The sequence below is a fragment of the Octopus bimaculoides genome, chromosome 5, assembly GCF_001194135.2.
Source record: "Octopus bimaculoides isolate UCB-OBI-ISO-001 chromosome 5, ASM119413v2, whole genome shotgun sequence".
NCBI lineage: Eukaryota > Metazoa > Mollusca > Cephalopoda > Octopoda > Octopodidae > Octopus > Octopus bimaculoides.
Genome location: NC_068985.1, coordinates 123,425,425 through 123,444,877, shown reverse-complemented (window position 1 = coordinate 123,444,877; position 19,453 = coordinate 123,425,425). Strand labels below are relative to the sequence as shown.

The 19,453-nt window shown below is 35.7% G+C and overlaps 1 protein-coding gene across 2 annotated transcripts in view; it reads left to right on the top strand.

Annotated features, from left to right (window-relative positions):
* The window catches only part of LOC106872947 (probable ATP-dependent RNA helicase DDX20), a 24,103-nt gene extending 5,424 nt beyond the window's left edge, over window positions 1-18,679 (top strand). Inside the window, exons 3-10 of one of the 2 annotated variants that reach the window (XM_014920129.2) lie at window positions 1,293-1,461; window positions 1,885-1,996; window positions 3,136-3,278; window positions 5,751-5,889; window positions 6,595-6,736; window positions 8,843-8,948; window positions 11,766-11,867; window positions 16,507-18,679. In XM_014920129.2, the coding sequence (XP_014775615.1) occupies window positions 1,293-1,461; window positions 1,885-1,996; window positions 3,136-3,278; window positions 5,751-5,889; window positions 6,595-6,736; window positions 8,843-8,948; window positions 11,766-11,867; window positions 16,507-18,662 (3,069 nt within the window). In that variant the 3' untranslated portion in view covers window positions 18,663-18,679. Of the gene's footprint in view, window positions 1-1,292; window positions 1,462-1,884; window positions 1,997-2,127; window positions 2,490-3,135; window positions 3,279-5,750; window positions 5,890-6,594; window positions 6,737-8,842; window positions 8,949-11,765; window positions 11,868-16,506 lie in introns of those variants that run through there. The other variant, XM_014920138.2, reaches the window with a different exon arrangement.
* The last annotated feature ends 774 nt before the right edge of the window (window positions 18,680-19,453 follow it).

Here is a 19,453-nt window from a genome sequence, read left to right as displayed (position 1 = left end):
GCGTGAGGCTTTATTTTATAATAATGCCCTTATATATATTATATATTATATATATATATATATATATATATATATATATATGAAGTCTGGTCAATAAGTATCCGGACTGTTGCCATAATAATGAAGCTAAAGCATGCAGAGTGAAGCCGCTTGGCACAGATTGACCTTGGACTCTGGTGTGCATGTGCACTAAGTTTTAACATTCTAGCTCACTTCTGCTGTTTACAATAGTGCTTGGAAGGAAGGTGTGTAGCATGTGATCATTGCATTGACTATGACAGAGAAAGTTGTCATGGCGATACCTGTAACAAGGTCAATTAGTTTTACTAATGAACACATTCCATTCTTTTTTTTTATAGTTCAGTGTTAAGTCATCGGAAAACATTCTCCAGTGATGTGAAATACTTCTCTTGTATCAGTGCCATGAAAAATTCACCCAATGCTCTCTGAAGTGGTTGGCAAGTGAGCAGAGAACATATAAGGTTGTGAAGTCTCTTTAGTCCTATCTCACTGAAAACTATTTAACCTTTCTAATGTTGATTCCATGAAAAAAGGGCACTTAGTACACTTTGTTGTAAAGTTGTTGTCAATAGGAAGGGCATATACTTGATGATATCAAACCAAATGACACATACGAACCTCAGTCTTTGGGAACAGCAGCTCCAAATAAGAAACGATTGGTCTGTCATCACTTACCCAACCCATACCAGCATTAAATAAACAGACATGAAATGATGATGACATGCAATTATACAAATATGTAAAATGCTAACAAGTAGAGACAAGAGTCAGGAGGCTCCATTTTTTTTTTTTCTTTTTGTCATCCTAGAACACAGCACCTCTATGTTCAGATACCACAATAACTACATCTTGTAAAGTGATTTGTGTTTGTAAGGACATTCAGCTAAAGAAATCCTGTCAAAAATAAAAGCTATATGCAAGACATCCTCGACTTGTCTAAAAGGGGAAGTAACTGGATAATAACTGACTAGGTTTATGACAACTCAAACCAGTATCAGAAGTAAATGTAAAGCAATGACGATCTCCTGCTGTAAGGTACTCACGGTTGAATGTTGGTGACAGCTGATGTTGTATAATTGATATCTTACATTGATACAAGCTAATTAATAATAGTGGTATAGTCTACTGCAGATCAATTAATCCAACTAATGTCAGTATTCAAAATAATATTTGCAAACGACTTTGATAATGTTGACAATGTTAATACTAAAACCAAAACAAAATTCCTCATATACGAAGTTTTTTAAAAATAATTTTCTTCAAATCTACAGGTCCTTGTTTTGGCTCCAACTCGTGAGATTGCTTTCCAAATATGGCAGGTGATAACCAGTATTGGTAGCTGTGTAACTGGCCTCAAGTGTGCCACTTTCATTGGTGGCTTGTCTGTAATTGATGATAAGAATAATCTGAAGATCTGCCATATAGCAGTTGGAACTCCAGGTTGGTAGATTTCGTTTCTTAGATATTGATTTTATTTCTAAATTTGTTTAAATTAATAAAATATAAAATTAAAATATTTTTCATTTCCAAGCAATATTTAAAAGGGCTGCTTCTTCATTTCAGTTTGTTATAGATATTCTCTACTTGCTGAATAAGATTATATATCTCAGCTAGTATTCTCAGATGATCCTATTCTCTGTTTCTTATGCTGGATGAACTGAGGGATTTATAATTAAGTGTATGGCTAAAATTCATAATGAAATGTTCAAGTCTTGTGGTAGACAAAATGGTGATGGTAAGAGGTGAATAATGAACAAGAGCAGGAGATAAAAATTATTTTTGTTTCCTTTCAATTTACTTTATCTTTTAATTAAATCTAATTTTTCTGTGATATTAAAATCATTATACTTGATTATGTTGTAGGAAGAATTAAGTTCTTGATTGAAAAAGGCTACCTGAGAACCAAAAGTATTCGTTTGTTTGTCCTTGATGAAGCTGACCAGTTATTAGATGAACAGTTCCAAGCAGACATTAAGTGGGCTCAGATTTTTCTTTTATTACATGTTATTTTGCTTGTTTTATTCTTAGTTGTGACTAAATTTTGGCTAATTATAAATGTACATGCAAAGCATTTGCAGTTGTAACCTGCATCTTTTTTTACTCTCTTCCAATCATTAAAATTCATCAGAAATGAAAAAAAGTAATGATCTTCCCCAAAACATTTCAACAACCTCTACTTTAAACTCTTTAATACTGTACCATCTCTCAGCCTTTTTTTTCTTTGTAATTCTTACAACAATCTAAATAACTTTTTCCAGTTCAGTTAATAAGAATATAAGCACAGGTGTGGTTATTTGGTTAAAAAGTTCTCTTCCCAACCACATGATTTCAGATTCAGTTCAACCCATAGCACCTTGGGCAACCATCTTCTACCATAGCCCAGGGTTGACCAAAACCTCCTGAGTGAAGTAAGAAGCAGTAAACCATGTGGAAAGCATCTAAGAACCAAGTAATTGATGTTAAACCAGGTGATGGATAAAGTCTATAATTTACTGTTGCCAGTACCGTGTGACTGGCCCTCGTGCCAGTGGCACGTAAAAGCACCCACTACACTCTCGGAGTGGTTGGCGTTAGGAAGGGTATCCAGCTGTAGAAACTCTGCCAAATCTGATTGGAGCCTGGTGTAACCATCTGGTTCACCAGTCCTCAGTCAAATCGTCCAACCCATGCTAGCATGGAAAGCGGATGTTAAACAATGATGATGATTTAACTGTTACAATTTTATATTCATGAGGTCAAAAATAAATTAAAAGGTGGACAGGTGGTTGTTAATGGCTTCAAAGCATTTATAAATAAACTATACAAATGTATTTATAAATATAATAATGCAGAAAGCTGGAAAATAATTCACAGTAGATAGATGAATATTAAGATTTCATACATGAAAATCACAAAGAAGAGATAAGAGAATTCAAGATAGTCCTTTACAGTTATGGGATTTGGTGGTCAGTTGATGCAACAGTGTTCTTTATGCATACATATATACATACTAAATTTGGTGTTAGCAAATAAATATGAAATAACATGTTTCCAAATATTTTTGATTACCTCATCTGCATTTTATTTCTTACTTGATAATTTTCTCTTGTTTTCATTTTTTTTGCTTGTTTTTAGTTGGATATATTCAGTTTTACCTGAAAATAAACAGATGCTTGCTCTGTCTGCAACTTATCCAGAATACCTTGCCAAACACTTGATGCATTACATGCGGAACCCTACTTATATCAGACTCAATACATCACACCTGGCTTTGTTAGGTAAATGGTCCAAAGTTTATCTCCTTAATTTCTGGTCTCAAAAATTTCTATGCAATGGGCAGGCAACCTGTTCAGAAGGACTGTTGTGATCTCAGTAACTTATATGTCATGGAAACTGGGTAATTGGCCCGATGAGTCCCAAGACTCAAACAGTCATACCCATATATTCCACTCTTTGAAAACACAAAATGACTTGGTCATAATGTAAATAAGACATATCAACATCAATACCACTTTTCTGAAACAGTAGCTAATGAAATATCAATGTTGATATATGTTTGTATACACAATGTAGAATTGTTATGACCTGATGGATAAGGTTTTGGATTATATATATGTTCATGAACCATGATTTCAAATCTACTGATATTTTTTGTGTGTGAGCAGAATGCAATATTCTACCTGTGCCTCAGTTTTTCTCCCTGTTATTTATAGGTTCAAAGTCATTTATAGATCTGATAATGCTCTGTCAAAGATTTAATTTTTCTAGTTGTTTTGTGAATGGACTTTTGTTCTGATTTACATGCTGTGTGTCAAAGCTGTGCAACCTTTTCTAAATTAAAGTCATAAATATATCTGCCATTTGATGGGAATTTCCATCATCCATAACTATTTCACAATAATTTCAGCATGGTAGTATTATTGTTGTTGAAAATAGGATGTTGGATTGGCAGAATCACTAAAGCTTCTGACAAACTATTGTATACTATTATAGTCCTTTACATTCTGAGTTCAAATCTTGCCATGGTCAATTTTGCTTTTCATCACTCTGGAGACAAAGTTCAGCCAAATATTGAGGGTCAGTATAATTGGCAATACCCCCCACCCACCCCCATGTTATGCTGGTCCAAATAACTTGTAAGCCAAATGTATTGGAACAGTTTTGCTTTTCTGTTTGCTTCAGTTAACTTTGCCCTGTCAAGATTATCATCATATGTCCACTTTCCATGCTAGCATGGGTTGGACAGTTTGACTGAAAACTGGCAAGCTGGGGGGCTGCACCAGGTTCCAATTTGATTTGGCAAGGTTTCTATGGCTGGATGCCCTTCCTAATGCCAAGCACTCTGAGAGTGTAGTAGGTGCCTTTTACATGCCATCAGCACAGGTGCCATCAACCTGACACCAGCATTGGCCACAACTATGGTCTCACTTGACTTGACAGATCAACACAAGCACGGTATGTCACGTAGCGTCTTGGTCACCTGTCACTGCCTCCATGAGATCTAATGCTTGAATGGTGCTTTTTATGTGCCACCAGCATAGGTGCCAGTCAGACGGCACTGGCATCAGTCACAACTACAATCTCACTCAGTTCAACAGGTCATCACAAGCACAGCATGTTGCCCAACAATTGAAGAGTGCTTTTAACAGGCCAATTACATGACACTGACATTGGCCACGACTACAATCTCACTCAGCTTGATGTCACTGTCTCCATGAGGCCCAACATATGAACGGTACTTGCATCATCCACGACTAGGATTTCACTCAGTTCGACACATCTTCACAAGCATGTTGCCCAACGATTGGAGGGTGCTTTTTAAAGGGTCAGTTGGACAACACTGGCATCAACCACAACTACAATCTCACTTGGCTTGACAGGTCTTCTCAAGCATGGCATATCTCGAAAGGTCTCGGTCGCTTGTCATTGCATCTGTAAGGCCCAACATTCAAAGATCGTGCTTCACTACTTCATCCCATTTCTTCCTGGGTCTACCTCTTCCACAGGTTCCCTCCACCATTAGAGTGCAACACTTCTTCACACAGCTGTCCTCATCACATGACCATGCCAATGCAGTCGTATCATTTGCACACCACATCTGATGCTTCTTATGTCCAACTTTTCTCCCAGGATGCTTACACTGTCGTGCATGCACACTGACATTACACATCCAGCAGAGCATATTAGCTTCATTTCTTACAAGCCTGTGCATAACCTCAGCAGTCATAACCTATGTTTCACTGTCATGTAGCATGGCTTTTTGCACACAGTCATCATACAGTCTGCCTTTCACTCTGACCAAGAAACCCTTTGTTACCAACAGAGGTAGGAGCTCTCTGAACTTTGCCCAGCCTATTCTTGTTCTAGCAGCTATGCTCTCAGAGCATCCACCCCTACTACTGACTTGTTAACAGAAGCTGGCATGTGATGGAATCTATTTTCTGTACGTTTTTGGTGTTTATTGTACCTGAGCACCTTCCTCACACAAAAACTATCTTCCCTGTTAACCCTCTCTGATATTGCTGCACCTCTTGTGTCTATAGCTTACACCGGGCACATCTTATGGAGTGTCTACCTATCCCTTTTCTACAGATCAAGCAGGGCTATCTAACTAAAGGGATTTGTGATTGGTTCGCCTTTCTACTCATTAGTTAAATAAAACTCGGATAAACTATTGTGATTTATTTATTCTTAGTCTTTTGCACAGCTTTATTAATATTATACATCTTGGAAATTGTTCTTGTTTTTAGGTATCAAACAATATTATTTGAAGATCCCCTACCACCCACTTGTGCAAAAAGTTGCTGAATATAGTGCGAAAGCTGCTATTAAGATTCTGTCTTCAGTAGTGTTTAACCAGTGTCTTGTATTCTCGAACCTTCAATCTGGGTAAGTTTCCATGTTTTATAATATTCAAAGAATTTTGTTTTCCTCTTGAAATTTTTCTACAGAAATCAACTACTAAGATAAGGTTATTCTTTGGATTAAGCTTAACTGATCTTCAAAAGTAAAAAAAAATCTTGATTCTGGGACATTAAGACAAGCAAGAAATCTTGAGTCTGGTTGACCAGTGTAGGTGAAGAATCTTGGCTCTAGTCAGCTGGTATGGTCTTGTGGTCGGTTATTGTAATTAAAGAAGATTGGTTCTGGTAGTGGGCATAAAATTTTGACTCTGGTTGGCCATTGTGGGAAAAGAATCTCAGCTTTGGTTGGCCAATGTGGGTAGAAAATTTTGGCTCTAGTTGGTAGTTGAGAAATTTTGAGTGTTGTTGGCTATCAAGCGAAAGATATTTTTTATATTGTTTATTTAATTCAAATATCAACAAACAACTTTATCATACTTTACACAATGTTAATGATTATTTTGTAAAACAACTAAATTTTCACTTGGAACCATTTGCTAATTTCCTTTAGGACGTGCATTGATATCATAACATTACTTTTCTTTTTCAGTTTGAGAGATTTTATACCAAGTAAAATAAAACAGGTACTTCTAGCTGGGATATCAGCTATTAACATTAGTTTTATGCCATTTATAATTACATTATTCTACTAAAATTACTTGTTTATACGTTTTTCTTTTTAATTCTGCAGTGCTCAGAGTTTGGCAGTTCAACTAGAAGAACAAGGTTGGCCAACTTGCTGTATTGCTGGTTCTTTAGATCAGAAAGAACGTAATGAAGCAATGGCTAGTTTGAAATCATTCCAGTGCCGTGTTTTAGTCTCAACTGATTTGGTAAGGGTTAATTAAATATCACTCCTTTTATGCTCTCCACTTAAAAAGACAATTCCATTTTATTCTGACTTTTACAAAGTTCTGCTGGATTAAGTCTCAGTATATCGTTGCTGACTTATGTATAATGGTTTGCAAGCCTGCCTGTCCATGATGGGCAAATGTGTGTTGGAAGGGATATTTCTTTGGTTCGGTGATTAGCCTTGGCCATTGTTATCTCAGAATTTGAATTAAGAACACAGACATCCAGAACAGATATTGCATTGCTTCTTATCCAAGAGTCTAATTCTGGCAGTCTGCTGTCCTGGACTGATAATTTATCAATCCCAAAATATAACAATGCAAAGTACACCTCGGTTAAATTTTTACTAAAAATGCAGAGTGCTACAACAAATACAGTGAAGTAGTTTAGCCGACACTTTAACATCTATGCTTATTCTCTTCCTAAACAAAGAGAATGTATCTTTTGATTTTATTATATTTTCGAGCGAGATCGTTGCCAGTGCCCCTGGACTGGCTTGTGTGGGTGGCACATAAAAGACACCATTTCGAGCGTGGCAGTTGCCAGTATCGCCTGACTGGCCTTTGTGCAGGTGACACGTAAAAGCACCTACTACACTCTCTGAGTGGTTGGCGTTAGGAAGGGCATCCAGCTGTAGAAACTCTGCCAAATTTAGATTGGAGCCTGGTGTTGCCATCCGGTTTCACCAGTCCTCAGTCAAATCGTCCAACCCATGCTAGCATGGAAAGCGGACGTTAAACGATGATATAGCAGCAAGTTGGTAGAATTGTTAGCACACTGGACAAAATGCTTAGCATTTCACTTGGCATACGTTCTGAGTTCAAATTCCACTAATGTCAACTTTCATCATTTTGGGGTTAATAAAATAAGTACCAGTTAAGCCCTGGGGTCAATATAATGGACTTCCCCATCCTCTCAAAATTACTGACTTTGTGCCAAAACAAGAAAGGATTATTATTATTTGTGAAGTAGTGAGTTGCAGAAATGACTGCAAAAGCTTTGGAATATTTCTGTTGAATTTTAAGCAGTGGATTGGCAGAGTTGTTAGAGTACGAGATAGAATGCCTTGTGCCAGTTATTCCAACTCTGCACCAAGTTCAAATCTTGCTACGATCAACTTTGTCTTTCATTCATTCAGAGTTGATAAAAAAGAAACTAATCCAGAAATGTGGATTGGTGGAGTGTTTACAAACACAATGCCTTCTGCATCTCTAAAAACTGAGGCCATCAACTTCCCTGTAGACGAAATGACCGTGACCTTCTTTGGAGCAGGTGGAGAGGGGATATTTCCAATGCATGGATTGTCTCTTTGTCTTTGGCTCAAAGTGATGAAACCAATTTTCATCCTGGCTTATGAAATGTTCAAATAAACCAGCTAGATCTGCTTTAAACAATGTCAAGTTTTGCTGTGATGTGATCAACCTGGTGCACTTTTGATCTGGTATTAGATGACACCCACTGAGCAGAAACATTCGTCATACCAAGTTCATTGTGCAGAATATTCTCAACTCTCTTAAGGGATATGCTAATAACATTGGCTATTTGATTTAAAGTCAATTGCCTGTCATCCATCACCATGTGGACAGCACAATCAATGTTTTCCTCAGTGGTTGCGGTTGCAGGATGTCCAGACTTTGGGCCGCCTTCGAGACTCTCCTTTCCCCTCCTAAATTCAGCTGCCCACTTTTGCACTGGTCATAAAGCTAGTGTATAATCCCCTAATGTCAGCATAGGTGTCCTCGGGAGCTAAAACTGTTTTCTACAAGTACTTGATAACACCATGATGCCAAATTTTATCCATTTTGAAGAGAAATTGCTACTAGTTACTTTTGAAGTCTTTGAACAGTGAGATATCAGTTTACCTGTAAAGAAACAGTGCAGTTATTAAGAAGAGTTGAAATTAATGCATGCAAGGTTTTACATTGTTAGCATCATTCCTTTATAGTCAGCCTCTGAACTTTTCAGCTTGCTCTCGTAACTGATCAGAAATATCCTACTTGACAATATACACACACTTTATATTGTCACATTTTTTATATATGTATATTGTATGTATTTATATATATTTCCTGTTGATCTCTTTACAGACTTCGCGTGGAATTGATGCTGAGAATGTAAATCTTGTGATAAACTTAGACCTGCCAAAAAATCCTAGAGTGTATCTTCATCGTATTGGGCGTGCTGGTCGATATGGTAAGTCATATTTATGTACACTAAAATTACACATGCATACATTGCTTATAGCATTGTATAAGCTGTTTTTTTGTCTCTTATTGTAAAAGGGACACTTTATTAAAAACTTTAGTATATTATAGAGTAATGCAAATGTTTTGTTGTCACAGCATATAAAATGATGAATGTTATACTCCAAAAAGTGGCAAGAAAGATGTACTAAAAGAACCATTCTATATCACAGATCATTCCTGTGAATAGCGATATTTATTCCTATTTATTCCTAAGAAGGTAGATTGGAGGCCCAATAGCTGAATGTTTCTACTGTAGATTTAAAAAGAAGCCCATCGAAGAAAAACTGGTATTTTGTCAGCTTATGATCTTCTGTCTGTCAAGTGATGGAGTCTGGTTCTGATGCTGATTTTTGTCTGTATTCTTACTGAAAATTAATTTGGCATTGTTATTGTTGCAACAGTTTACTGTAGTGGAATTTGATAAACAATTAAATATTTAAAATTCTGAGATGAATTATTGCCATGACATTAATTTTTAATGTATATTCATATCATACATGCCAGAGCTTGTTTCTTTACTTCTACCTGCTCTTGTTCCATCACACATAATATGCTTGTTTCACCTTTTTGGTCAAGGCTTTTTTGTTACTCAAGGACGGGGTTGTTCATCATTCAAAGACACTCATTTTATCATTCCAGTTGGATTTTTCATTTTTTTTTTTTTACCTAAGATGTTACAAAATGTGAGAGATGAAGTTTGATATCCCCAAATGTATTTTGTCTTTATCTAGAAATATCAATTAATGTGTGATGACTCTTGTACAATTGATCATTAAGATATCAGAATAATGATAATGTTGAGAATTTTCAGCAGAATTTCCACTGAAACATCTCATTAGTTAAGACTGAATTTGTTATGATTTTGAGATTTTAACCTCTATGCTGCAAAACTCTTGTCAATTATAAGCTCACTGTTATCTGAGCTACTGAAGGTTCAATGTCATTGCTAGAGTCATGACATTGTAGCAGTAATTAGATCCAAGTTGTAGATCTCGTAGAAGATGTTTAACTTAACAATATGAATGAAATAAAACAGAATTGATAGATTTTTGTTCTTTAACTGCCCAACTCAAAATTGCCTCCCTTAAAGTCAACTGCTTATTAGTATTTGGGATGATGCACAAGTTAGTCTCTATCGTATCAAATGAATGGGAGATAAATATTTCACTGGATAAAGTACTACTATATCATGTGTAGCTTCTCTTGCAGAAAAAAAATTATTGCTGAATATGAACATCCTAAGTATTCTCATGCAAAAAATGTACCCTGTTGATTGGCATGGTTTTGTTGACCAGCATATTGCAAACGTTGGCCTACAGGTGTGCTGCCCTTTTTAACATTACGAGTTTGGTCTCTGTTCCTCAAGCTTGCTGGTATCCTGCCACTTTTCACCCAGTCCCATCTAAATTTCTTGTCACCTTTATTTTGTTTATGCTGCAGACCTGCTCTTCCCAATTTGTTCCCTCTGAAATTCCCTCTCATGTTAAGTTTTTCTTTGAACTGTTCAAAACAAACCTCATCTGCATTGATATCAGTTGTCTTGGAGGTCTAATAAGATCATAGTCATCAACCCTTTCTCATGACCAAATTTTGACAAACCTATTCCTGAATAATCTGACACTATCTTTTATGAACCACAAACTCCTCTACTAGATGCCTGGTACTAGATGCCTGGTACCCTATTGACTTACTGAAAATATATGATGTGTAGCATGTTTGCTTGTGCCATGATTTAGCATTGGACCATGTTCTAGCTGTGTTCATGTCACCTTTAATGTGGAAAGGCTGTTCAAAGAAAGTTTAAGGACTTGAATATGAGCTGTCATTTTAAAAAATTTTGGGGAGATCATTATGATAGATTTTGTTGACCAAGTTGGCCTACTACTTAGAAATAAAAGAACAATGTAGTAACCATACCACCCTCAACAATATTGTCTTTCATTATCATACTGTAGCAGGGTGATTTATTTTTCACAGTCATTATATTTCTTTTGATGTCTACTTATATATATATTATTCTACCTCAAAATAGAGATTCTCTTATCAGTTATCTATCCAATATGGATAAGACTTTGTGTTGCCGAAGAGGTCTAATGAGACTGAAGCATATTTAAAGTTGTAGTCCGCACTCGTCAACATCAGATATTAGTTGTTGAGCTGTTTTCTTCTTTTTATTGCATACATACAATTAATGAGATTTTTTTCCTTCAGTATGATAAATATGATGACACTAACTTAACATAGATTTTCCTTTGCTGCATCAAATTAACTGAATTTTTTTCATTTCCCTTTTATGTTCTTTAACACTTTCCCAATTTTGTGTGTTTATGGGCCAAGTCAAAAGAATATTGGACAAATATCCTAGAGGTCCATAGTCTGTACCTGGACATTCTGCAAAATGACTAGTGTTAGGAAGGGCATCCAGTCATAAGAAACCATGCCAAAGCAGACAGCAGAGCTTGGTGTTGTCTTTTGACCTGCTGGTTCCTGTTGATCTGTACAATCCGTGCCAGGATGGAAAATGGGTATTAAATGATGATGATAGTGTATATTGTCCATTACCAAGATACTTAACTAGTACTTAGTAGGTACTACAGGTGATATAATTTATCATTGTAAATAGTAGTTGACCTGTACAGTTGAATGATTCACCAGTGTACAATGCTGAATCCAATTTCAACCCTTATCCATGGAAAAATTAGTGACGTCTGTTATTTTATATGCTAATAGTGGCACAGCTGCAGAATTTCTCTATTTATTTCAGGGAGCTTTGGTGCTGCAATAACTTTGGTTGCTGGAGATGTTGGCATGAAATGTCTGAAAAAGGTTGAGGGTGTTTGTAATACATCTCTGAAACCACTTCCAGGTTAGAAAATCTTCATTTTTACGATTTTTAACTTCCTTCATTGAATTCTTCCTCTTACCTGCCTAATTTTTTCTTGTCTCCTTTCCATAAGAATTTAACTCTGTTCTGAAAATACAAGAGACTGCAAAAATGGAACAAGACTAGGCTAATGTATAATTTTTATGAAACTGAATCATAAGGATAAGACCATTACTGATTGGGATGAAGTATCTTTTATCTTTTACTTGTTTCACTCATTGGACTGTGGCCATGCTGGGACACCACTTCGAAGGGTTTAGTATTATAAATCAAGACCAGTACTTCCTTCTTTGCCCTTTTTTTATAGTCTTGTACTTATTCTACTAGTCTCTTTTGCTGATCCATGAAGTTACAGGAACATAAATAAACCATCATTAGTTGTAGAATGGTTGTTGGGTTTGGGGACAAACACAGACATGCATACATATATACAGTTTCCATCTAAATGCACTCATAAGGCATAGAACTTGTAGAAGACACTTGTTCAAGGTGTTGCATAGTGAGATTGAACCCGAAACCACATAATTGCAAAGCGAGCTTTTTAACCATACTGTCATAAATAAATTAAATCCATATTACTGTAATCAGAATAACTGTAATGCTTTTACTGTGTTGGTGCCTTATAGTTTTTGCTGTTGTGATTGATATTTTAGAAAACTGATATTCTTCGAACCAGTGAGGGAACTTAGAAAAGATGGATTATCCCAGCTAGAACACCTTTAATAATAGTCCGAGCTGATCCAGGGGCACTGGCAACGATCTCGCTCGAAGGATTTCATGTGTTGCCCGCACATGAGCCAGTCCAGGGGCACCGGCAACGATCCTGCTTAAAGAAGAATGTGAAAACCTGAAAATTGTTTTGCAGAAGCTCTACCATCATTCGTATTTGCGCTCTATTTGCTTTGACTTGAAGATGGTGAATTTATTGGTTGGACACCAAAGCGTTTCATGTGCTTATAGGGCAGTCAAACAAGGCAAGATCATTGGGGAGAAAAAGTGACATGGCGTTTAAGGGAGACAATGGCTGTCGGAACAATGACCATCATTAACAAACCATTAGTTCAAAGAGAAAACATTTTCTCTCACCTCTGTATTAGACTCACAAAGCAGTTTGTTAAAGCTTTGGACAGAGATGGTGATTACTTCAAGTATATTTGAAGATCGTTGCAAGAGAACTTCATACTGATCGTCATATTTGTAAATTCACAGATTCTAGTTTTTTGTAATATATGAATGATGTGAAGGTTTCTGCTTGGTGAAGTTCTCAGTCATTGAACATTTCTTGGGGAGCATGAAAGCACAAAAATATGAAGAATTGGTGGAAAGAATGCTGAAAGATTTTTAAAATATGGATGCTAATTTGAAAATAAAAGTACACTCCCTCCATAGCCACTTGGATAGGTTTTCAGAAGATTTCAGTGAGGAAACAAGAGGAAATAAGGAGGGAAAGTATCAAGACATCTTGAACAGCCACTTGATAGCAGACTATTGCTGGAAGCTGCAGCATGAATGTCCTTGTTAAACCACGTAAAAGAGGTGTAGCTGTATGGTAAGAGGCACAAGCATGGCTCTGTGGTAAGAAGCTTGCTTTCCAACCAAATGATTTCAGGTTCAGTCTTACTGTGTGGCACCTTGGACAAGTGTTGTTTATTCTACAACTTCAGGCCAACCAAAGCCTTGCGAGTGGATCCAATGACTGAAACAAATTAAAAGAAAAAGATAAAAGTTACTTAATTAGCCAATGCTACTGTATTGTCTTGTGCACTATTATTGGTTAAGTTACCATCAAATATTTTGTGTTTATTTTTTTAGTGTTACAGTGTGGTACATTTTTTTTCATATTTTATGTTGATATGCTCTAATTCTTTGTAATAAAAATAAAAGTATTTTTTATTGCAACATTTAATATGAAATAAATTAGCCAACCTGATGTTAAAAAATCAATTCTGCAACTATTGTATATCATAAAGATAACAGAGGCTTAAGAGATTAAGCATGGTGGATTCTCAAATATGGGGTCTTCGACTATCTTAGCTGTAGCCAGTCTAGCAAACCAGTGCCATATTCAAATTCAGCACCCCCAAACTTTAACCCTTTAATATTTAATCCGGCTATATCTGGCCAAACTATTCTACCTATTTTATCTTCAAACTGGCCAAATCCAGCCCCTTACGGCTACCTTACAATATTATTCTAAAAGTAAACAATCATGTCATTGAAACCTCAGATCTACAAGGTAATGCATGACCAATATGTATCAATGTTAATAAATAAGCATTACATTTTACAGAGAAATCTAAATGCTGATAAGTTAAAATTATTCCAATTATTTTGACAATGACATTAGGGGAGATAATTCACAAACTGGTATAACTAATGGTTATTTATTTTTATTCTAACCTGTCTGAATTATCTTCTGGTTCTATGATACAAATTTCTCGTTTTAAAGCGATCTGAATGAAAATCTTCCATCAAAATTTTGTGTTAATTTATGTTCCAAATACCAGCTTAATAATAACAGTTATTTTATTAAAGTTTTCATTATTATTGAAATTAGTTGCAACAAATGCAGTTATATTTCACAAAAATATGTTAGTACAAGGGTTAACTAACCCTTCACCTAATTTACCTGTGAAGAATTGTTACTCTAGCTTCTATTCAGCCCTGATCAAGCAAATCCATGATCAAATTTATTTCATCAATGACCTTTTCCTATATCCTGGATGACATGGACTGATATGTCATTCCTTTTTTAAGATTGTAGGGTTTTATCTGGAAGAAATTTGGCTGCTTTTTTCCCTCTAGGCTCTTAATTTGTTTTAAAATAATACTGTTTGAGTACTAGACTTGACTTAGGCGAGGTTTGAGGAATATGCCTTCTCTTCCCATTTGTCTTAAAAACTTAAACGCTGTCCTTCCCTCTTAAAAAAAAAATTGTCACGTCAGCACCAAGTTCACAAGCTGTTGTTTTGTGATTCAAAATTATATTTGCGTTTCATCTTTGCCATATTACAAAGTTGCAAAAGGTCTAAAAATATACACCAGTGAGAGAAACACTATGTGGTTGCTCCACCTGCTAGAAGTAGCCTCAAAATCTACCTCAAACAACACTTTACTGTTTGATAAAAGAAATAATAAAAAAACAAGTACATTAGTTAGGATAAAAACTTTTGATCATAAGTTTGCTTAATCAGGGCTTACTCAGGGTTAAACAACAACTGGTTAAGGTTAAGAGTGTATTTGGAGATTAGATAATCCAGACACTATTAGCATGAAAATAAAGAACAGGAGGCAAATTAATGTTAACAAACTTAATGAAACAAGAATCAAAATATATAATTATTACCATGCTGTAAAGGAAAAAAATAATTATGTAATGATGGAAAAATGATAGTCAGTGACAAGTATTTTTGTTTTTTTAAAAAATTTTTTTTTGAAAATATGAGCGATAAGTTTGTACATCTTTCTGCCTTATTCTGATCACATCAGCAAAGTATAACCTTTATTGTACTTGCTAGTTTGAAGTAATGGATGACTAACTAGAAAAAATTAGATTACCGAATCATTCCTATATCAATTTCTTCCATTAGCAATTATTTACAAATTCATAAAGGAAGTGTATGGTTACTCCAAATGTACTGTCTTCTGCAAGTTTTAACCCTCAAAATATGATTTGTAAAACAAAGTATAATCGCAAGGGATTTGGTCCCAAAAAGTAGTTGGACAAAATTGAGTATTGTAGTCAGGTATTGAAACGTCAGCTGTGTTGTTCCCAGCTTCACCTACAGCCATGAAAATATCTATTATTTTTTTATGGTTTTGGAGCCTGATATATGATGTAGAGAGTATATGTGTCTCTCTGGATGTGTATCTGCCTTCTTGAGACAAAAAATTTGCACATGGGCTTCACATACACAAACTGTCAGAAGTACATGTATGCACACATGCACATGCGTGTGTATGCTGTCAGTCTGTCTGTCTCTCCTTTTTGTCCCATTTCTTTATCTGTCTCACTATATGTATCTTTGTTTTTGTTTGTCTTCCCCCCCCCTCCCGTTTGTTCAATATTCAAACACTCTCACGTTCACAAATATGTAGACACTAATGAATACTTTCTGATATAGCAATGCATGTATGTAATAAGATAGGCAGACACACATAGAAAGGTAGCTGTATACTGTTACACTCACTGAGCACATTCATTTGTTTGACTATTCATGTGTGATGTAAGATTTACCTCCAACCAGCTCCTGTTTTTATTGAGATAACATTTCTAGATGGTTTCTAACCAAGGCAGAAGAGCCTATCACCTACATTTGATATGGTGATGCAGGCACTTTTATCACTTATGTTTGACTTCATAATTAATGACGCCATGTCTCAAATGCCTCAGAGAACTATGCTTAATAGTAGATCTGTGGTGTTTGATTCAACCAATGCCACATCGGGCCCTATTCTGGAACTTGTTGATACGGTAATGCAGGATTGTGAGGTCTGTCAAACTGAGATTGTCTGTGTGAAAAAAATGGGTGTTGGAGTAAAACAGCATATGTATTTCTGTACTTATGTATATATTTATGCTATGATTTATTCTTTGTGTTTTATTATATTATTATTTTAGATCCTATACCACATGAACTTATATCGGAAAAGACCTCTTCTCCAAATGTTTCTCTGGATGATCTTGTTCTCTCAGAAACCATTCCAACCAAACAAGACAGAAATTGTAACAATCTGGACACAGAATCTTCTTTAACATCTGTAAAAGATTTCTCAGAAAGCAATCCTGTGAAGTATTCCAATCATTCCGATAAACTTAATAATCATCCAGTGTTTCCATCTCCAGAAATAGAAATCAAATCAAATTCTGATCAAGAATTACATTACTTTTCTGACCAAAATTCCGGGTATGTTCATTTGGAAGCATCCACGGGTAGAGTTTTATTTGAAGCAGAGAAAACTGCCAATAAAGACTTAATAACAGAGGAAACTCATGGAAGATCTATTAACCATAACAACCAGTGTAATGACAAGATGTCTATAGAACTTTCAGAATCATCTGAAGTGGGTGAGGGTAACAATAACGAGTCTGGAGAAGCTAAAATTGAAATATTTAAGGTATGTGAAAAACAAGATAGTTCGAATGTTTCTGATGGACTTACTCTAGATACATTGAATGATACTGAGTGTTATGAACAAAAACCTGAGCCTAAAATTGCATCAGCAAATGATGTTCTATTTCATGAACAGACACACTATGATATTGTTAAATATACAGGAGATCATCATGAGTGCCATTCACAAAGAAATCTAACTGCTGTCATTCCAACAGAAAGCAATGAGTTCCAACAAGAACACAGTCATGTTGCTACTGCAGCAATTACTGCTGTCGGGAGTCCCATAGAGAAACATGATACTTATGTAACATCAACAGAAAATACTGATGAACTTCTTGTAGAAGGACATATTTCAGATGTTTCTTGTATTAGAGCTACCAATGGTACTCCCCATGTTTTATCAGTAGATGCTGATTTTGTATCAGACAATAACCACCACCAAACATCTATGTCACAAAAATCCTCAAGCTCCTTTTTGAACAATCAAGTCGATGGCCTTTGGCCTTGGGGAACGATTCCTCAGTACAAGAAATCAAAGAAAGTTGGTGAATATTCTGAACTTTGTAAAAATTTCAAGTCTTTCCAAATTAATGACAATGAGCCTAAGTGTGAAAATATAGAATCTCTTATGCCTACAACTGCCCCTTTATGCTTGGAATCAGTCCCAAATGTAGGTGGCATACTGAACAAGTTTTACAGACAATCTTCAGCCAAACTGCTGAATGAAATTTGTGATAACCAAGCTACCTCTTCCAGTAAGCTGCAAAATCAGAACAATGTCAACAACAAGGATGATATCTCAGAGCCAAAAATGTTGTCATCAGATGGTGAAGAAGCATCTGCTGTGGTGTTGCCTCTGAATGCTGTGACAAATGTGCAGTGTGCTGAAGAGAACCTTTCCAAAGATGTTTGCATTACTGATGATGCAAACACATTGGTTAATAAGGGTGAAAGACGACGTTATAATTTAGACTTTGAGAAAACCAATACTTCTGCCAAATTCCAAGTTTCTTTAAAAAGAGATCAAGTCAGTCGTGAACTTAGTCCAAATGATTCCGTATCTAAACTCAAAACTGAGAATCAAAAGACAGCAAGCAATGCAGGCTCTTTGAGGTCTCAGTCCATTGATGTGCCACAGAAGTCTGTTCCTGTAAAGAATAAGAGCAACAACTTGAAATTTGGTTCGGTCCATGTACAACCTGATCGATTAAAGGAGGACTTCTCTTTAAGTGAGGACAGTGATTCTTCAACAACTTCAGATATTTCAAGTTCCTATTCAGAAGAAGAAGACTTCTCTGAGTATTTTTCTCCAGCAGAATATAGTTTTTCTGATTCTCTTTCTTCCATATCCTCCAATATAAATGAGCCACATCACAAAACTTCTGCTGGTCACAACCCCAGTTTTCCATGGCAATCCCTGACTGGTTATCCTTTATTTTATCCCTCATATCCCTATCAGTATACATGGGCCAATTGGGTTCCTCAAGCTTGTCAGTCCGTTTCACAAAGACGACCTGTGTTACCTGTTCCAAATCCATTTCACTCTTCTCTCATAACTCCACCTGCTTCATTAACTCAGCAACAATTTGCTCATTCATATTTTCAACAATACAACTACATTCAGTGGATGGTTAGGAATTCTGTTTTGCAGAATAAATAAACATTTTTTTCCTCTCATCTCTGTCTTGATTACTTGCAAAATGTTTAATAATATTTGGTTCTGTCTGTTTATTAAATTTCTAAATTTTATATAAATCAATACATGAATTATACAGAATGCATTGTGTAACCATGTACAAAAGTAAGACACAAAGCAAATTTACTCTGTGGACATGGAAGTGATTTCATGCCATGGTGAAGAGTTCCTCACAACTCATCAAACCTACCATAACAGCCCCCATTGAAATTTTGACGTTGTGGGTTGTTGGCTTTATTGACGATGTAGGACTTTTACCTATCTTTATATCTGGTAGTAAATTCTGCTACTTTGAGCTGCTTGTTACTAGTCTTCATTGATCCACTGAGGCTATTGTTGATGTTGTCCAGGATCTGCTGGTTGAACTTGATTGTCCTGGTGATGTCTGACTTGCTGAGAATATTTTTTCTCTTCATCATAGAGAATATTTCTTCACTAGAGGCCTCTAGCTCTTTCCCAACCCTAAATGAAAGTCCTTGTCACTTACGAAAACCTGGGGATTTGAGTCATTATGGTTAGCAACTACATATATGAGCACAGTATATATGAACCTACAACTTATATATGAGCACAGTATATATGTATATCATCATCATCATCATCGTCATATATATAATAATAATAATATTATTAGGGATAAAAATCCAAATTTACAGGTAAAAACTCAATTAAATTCAATTTATTAAAAATTAAAATTAAATTAAGTTTCACACTATGAGTTCATGAACCTTGGTTCTTTACCCTAAAACTAATAT